Source organism: Vigna angularis, chromosome 1, assembly GCF_016808095.1.
Source record: "Vigna angularis cultivar LongXiaoDou No.4 chromosome 1, ASM1680809v1, whole genome shotgun sequence".
Taxonomy (NCBI): Eukaryota; Viridiplantae; Streptophyta; class Magnoliopsida; order Fabales; family Fabaceae; genus Vigna; species Vigna angularis.
This window is the reverse complement of record NC_068970.1, coordinates 17,768,138-17,773,800: the sequence shown is the minus strand read 5'-3', so window position 1 is coordinate 17,773,800 and position 5,663 is coordinate 17,768,138. Positions and strand designations below refer to the sequence as shown.

The following is a 5,663-nucleotide window of genomic DNA, read 5'->3' as shown; positions in this document are numbered from 1 at the left end:
TATTAAAATAATTATACAAAAAACTGAAAAATATATAGCCTTGTAACCGGTTACGCGTTTGCGTAACTGGTTACGCGTGTGCCAGCGAAAACTTCACTCTGTTGTAACCGGTTACACTCTGCTGTAACCGGTTACGCCACCCTCTTTCGTTGCTTAAATTGGAGGGCACATATGACTTTTCCGCGACAATCCACTCAAATCTCATCACAACCGATGACTAAACAGTGCAACCATCCCACATTTCACCGCAAATCTGTCTGCGCATTTCACTTCAACCGAACGCATAACGAGCTTAATTCATCGCTCGCAAAACTGTGTGAACAGTAATCGCTTCAAACGAACACAGCGAAAATATATTCGTCTAAGTAATTATTTTATTGGTCAATATATTTCTTACTAAAAAAATCATCAAGAGATTTCAATTGTCGTATTAAATTTAGACGTTTAACAGTTACAAATTAATAGTTGAAAAAAACGGTTACATGTTAATACAAATACATTAAAAATACTATTTAGTATGATTTAATAAATTTTCAACGCCAAACACTAAAAGTCAAATAAGTGATTGTATTATTTTAATTTTGAATTTAGTTGGTTTTGAATTTATAAGAATTAAATAGAAGAATTTAGGAAAATAAATTGGGTAAAATTGATTATTTGAAATAGTTTAAGTGTATTGGTTATAAGTGATAGTAAACGGTGATGGTGATGAAGAGAAGGAAATGATTAGTTGTAACGTCATAAATTAAACTGAATGTATGAAAATAATTTCTATTTTGATAGGGTATTGGGATATCCGACCGAGAAAGTTAGATGGCAAATTTATCAACGGCGAAATTAATGTGAGAGCATTTATGAGTCGTCACATGTGCCATTAAGTTTTCTTCCCACCCCCAAACATCATTTATGGCCTTTCACCCCAAATTCTTCACCACCCCCTAATCTCATTACCTATTCATATTCTCCACTTTTAAATCAATTTTATATATTTCTTACCACATATTAAACAATTAAAATACCAAATATTTATTCATAACAACTTCAACATGTAGTTTCTTACTAATCATATATAATAAAAGCACTGAGAAATCTTTTCAAAACTCTGTCCTTCTGTGGATAGTGCGAGAAGCGAGGGAGAAAGAGATGAGGGCGTTGAATCAATTAGGGGCAGTTGAGACCATCTACGAGGAAGAATGCGAGTTTTCTTCAACCTCTTCTCGTTCCCTTTCGCCATCATTTTCTTCTTCTCCTGCATCTCTTCACTCCAGAGTAAAGGCCTGGTACCAAATCCTTCACTCCATTATTCATCTCTTTCGCTGTCATATCACTCCACTATGGTCTCCGATTATCTTTACTTTCTCATTTTAATTTTAAAAAATCATCCAGGTCCCAGGAAATCGGCCGTGAAACAGATGTATTGATTCGTGTTCAAGGAACGTGTTTTCGTCTGCACAAGGTTGGTTGATTTACTAGTAGTTTTCTGCTTCATTTTATGCTCTTCAACTAATATTACTGCCTTAGTTCAACCCTGTTTTTCTCTATGGCTTGCGTGTGGTTACAGTGATGGTTTTTTAGGAAAACAATTTCTTTACCAACTTCATTCTTTAGTAATACACAGTCATACCCGCATCCAATTACTCTCATAATAAGAAATTAACATTAACCTTATCTAGCAAAATGTTTGGCTCAATTTGTAGTTTTCATACTTGCGATTACTAGAGTTAAAGAAAAGTTAAAACGCAAACCTGGTTATTGGTAGTGGCAATAGAACAAATTAGGATGAATGATAACAATGTTGGATGGTCATCGGAATAGGATAATAACCTATGAACAGGGTATATGAATCTACTTCCAGCTAGGATAGACCGTTAAGAACTACTTTATTTTTTTCAGCATTTTCAGGTCAAAATGTTGTTTACACGCCTACATCAATTGTCAATTCTACACATGGACATCAGCCCCTTAGACTTGAAAAATTCTTATTTTTATTAAATATAATTATAATGTTTAACCACCTATTTTATATAAAAGTACTTCACCATCTTATTGTAGAAATATAAATATGTGAGTGACTAGAATAATTTGTCAATATTATTATTATTATAAGAAGATTGTAAATGAACTATATATACACATATATAAATAAAAAAGATTTCAAAAACACCAGTTTCCTATTAAAACACAGCATTAAGTTATTTTCCTATACCTAAAACCTAGAGGAGCCTAGCAAGTTATTTTCCTAAAAATCCCACTCAATTGAGGTTACAGGAACAGCTAGAGTTAGCAGCATATTTACATAATTCTCAACCAAGCCTATTGACGATGCTGTCAATTGCTGTCAAGTCTCAACCCCATGAACATTTTAAAAGTCAAAAGTGAATCATACTATGTGTAGTATTCCATCTATTATAAATTTATTTTTGTGATTAAGCAATGTTGTGATCATTAGTTGAGTGGAAAGTAATAACATAAGAATCCATTTCATGTATGCTGTGGGAAGCTTCAGTGACGCCCTGTTTTGTCTTGACATGACCCTTTTAGATCAGTGATTGCTTTGCTTTTCATGGCGCGGCTTTTAAATCCTAACAAGTAGGGACATTCCTTTAATTTAATTATTGCCAATTACATAGAAACAAGCGCTGTACTTTTTTGCGCTGATAATGAAACGATGGACACTCATGATGTTCTCCGTTTTTACTTTTTCCCCAGGACCGTCTGGTTTCGCAAAGTTCATACCTAAAACGCCATTTAACGGAAACTTCGGACCTCACTATCTCTCCCCCGTTAAACATAACGGCCGAGACCTTCGCCGCTGTAGCCGAATTCTGTTACAGCGTCACAGTTCAGATGACGCCGGCCAACGTGGCCGTCGTCAGAACGGCGTCGGAGATACTGGGAATGACGGCAGCAGACGGCCTGAGCCACATTGCCGATACGTGCTTCTGCGAAGTCGTTTGCACCAACCCAGACCAGGCATTAACGGTTCTCCGTTCGTGCATACCGTTACTTCCCGAGGCTGAAACGACGGCGACTCTCGTTAGCAGATGCATTGAAGCGCTTGTTTCAGTTCACGGCATCACTCGTTTAAATGAGGTGAACGAAATTCAGCCGCGAGATTTCCAAATTGTGGCTGAATCATTCGGTAGAAGGTTCGAGAACCACGACGTCCTCTATAAGATGGTTGATTGGTATCTTCAGGTACGACACGTGTCTCGTTTTATTGGATCAAAGTTTTTTTTTATCAGCAAGAAAAAAGTTATAAAGTTATATATATTCTGATCTTAAAGGCATATATGGTATTTGTGAAGGAAAACAAGTTTGCGAAAGTAACGGAGGATGAGAGAAATGGAATATGCAGTTGCATAGATTGCACGAAGCTCTCGAGTGTTGCCCTGGTAGAGTGTGTTCAAAACCCTAGAATGCCGTTGAGATTGGTGATGCGAGCGGTGCTGGTAGAACATCTCAACACTCGCCACTCCATCGCCATAGCAAGCTCTCAAGTTCAACGTCATCAGCTCCGGTTCGAGAGTAATGAGGGACGACAACGACGACGTTCCATGACGCTGGGGGACTTCCTACGTCGCGACGCGGCGCTGCGACAAACGGAACGACTGAAGACGGTGATGGATTCCACGAATGCGCGCATAGGAAGTCTGGAAGAAGAGGTGAGGTGCATGAACAGAGTGTTGAGAGAATGTGACGGAAAGGTAGGGGAAGAAGGGAGAGGTGTGTTGGGGTCAGAGCGTTCGGCGAGTTTCCATTTTGTGCCAACTGAGAATGGTAGAGTGAAGAAGGGAGAACGATGGTCGAGATCGTCTTCGAGGATTGAGTTTGACGGGAGAATGGAGGAACGTCAGGGGAAGAGGTCTTCTTTCTCTGTTGATGTTGGGAGCGTGACTCCGAAGATGAACGGGACTTTCCGGCAGAGGTTGATGATTGGACTCAGGAATGCGTTTCGGGTGCAAAACTCAGCGTCAACTTGACTCGAGAAACAAGCCACGCTCCTTATTACGTAAACACAAGTTTGTTTTGGAATTGAAGATCGTTGTGGTTGTGGTACATAGTTGACAATTGTAACCTAACATCTCGACTATGGTGGAAGAGAGCATCAACGTTGCACCTTGTTTTGCTTATTTTTTATTTTTCGCTTCTAAAATAAACATAAATTTGAAAAATTTATATAAAATTCATTCCAACCTTAAATTTGTTAATATAATGTTTCATCTCGTTCATGTTAAATTTTGTGATTGCAAAATGATTTTTCTATAATATCATGTATACCAAAAAAGGAGTAATTCACTTAAGCAATGTTTTGATGAGGTATATGTTTTAATGAAAAAATATTGATACTATAGTCCAAAACATTATATTCCGTACGGATCGGGTATTAAAAGAAGAATAAAATATGACGTTAAAGGAAGAGGGAAACTCAAGAAATCACAAGCAATGAAGATAAAGGGAGCTTTGAAACAGATAACATGTTTGAATGTTCTAACAGCTGGAATTTTAACATTTAGTCCAGAACAATACCTAATTTTATCTATCTTTAAGCAATTCAAGCATATATTTATATGGGTGTGGTATTATTTTGACATCATCAAATAAAATACAATTACTTAACAACTTAATATATTACTATTTTAATCATATTTGTTTTATTTTTTAATCTAAAATTCTTACACATTATTGTAAAGTGAAAGTAATATATATATATGGGTAACGCGCATATGTCTGTTTTTCAGGTGGTACATTTTAGCAATGTGTACCAAGTTTTAGTAGACAAAAATACCCTTATATATTATAGATTCTAAGTTTTAAGATTAAGGGTATTTTAATAATTTTTATTCTCAAAAAAAAAAAACTTTTAAACCCTTACTCACCTCTCTCATTCCTCTCAACCCTTTCTCTTTCATCTCTCAGTCCAACATTTTCTCTGTCATCCCTATTCTAGCCCTAATTGAAAAAATCAGAAACACTTGCCGTTAAACAATCTTAAAAAATTGATTTTATTATAATTTTTGTCTTATGTAATTTTATCCAAAAGGAATTGGTAATTGACCTGGAAAATATCAGAAATACTCGCGGTTAAACAATTTCTTACAAAAAAAAATGATTTTATAATGAGTTTTCATTTTATAATTTTTGTCTTATCTAATTTTATCTAATTTTCACAAGCATAAAGACATCAAAGGAATTGGTAATTGGCCTCGAAAAAATCAGAAACACTCGTTGTTAAACAATTTCTTACAAAAAATGATTTTATAATGAGTTTTCATTTTATAATTTTTGTCGTATATAATTTTATCTAATTTTCACAAGCATAATAACATCCGAAGGAATTGATAATTGGCCTTGAGGGTTTTTTTAGAGATGATGATTCAACATATGCAGATGATGAAATTAGAGAGGTTAGTGAAGATGGTGAAATTGAAGAGACCTTGAATGAACCTTTGCCTGAAGGTGAATATGTCAATGACTCAACTCTTTACAAAGACAAATTGTTTAACGGCAAGTGTTTCTGATTTTTTTCAATTGGGGCTATAGGGATGACAAAGAAAAGGTTGGAGTGAGAGATGAAAGAGAAAGGGTTGAAAGGAATGAGAGAGGTGAGTAAGAGTTTGGGGTTTTTTTTTTTTGTTTTGAGAATGAAAATTATTAAAATA

At 35.7% G+C, this 5,663-nt stretch overlaps 1 protein-coding gene across 1 annotated transcript; it reads left to right on the top strand.

Moving 5' to 3' along the window:
• Nucleotides 1-1,085: 1,085 nt before the first annotated feature.
• LOC108336816 (BTB/POZ domain-containing protein At3g49900) lies at nt 1,086-4,228 on the top strand. Its single transcript, XM_017573267.2, has 4 exons — nt 1,086-1,280; nt 1,387-1,456; nt 2,710-3,198; nt 3,309-4,228. The coding sequence occupies exons 1-4, from the start codon at nt 1,144-1,146 to the stop codon at nt 3,981-3,983; spliced, it is 1,371 nt and encodes a 456-aa protein (XP_017428756.1). The 5' UTR covers nt 1,086-1,143; the 3' UTR covers nt 3,984-4,228.
• Nucleotides 4,229-5,663: the final 1,435 nt, after the last annotated feature.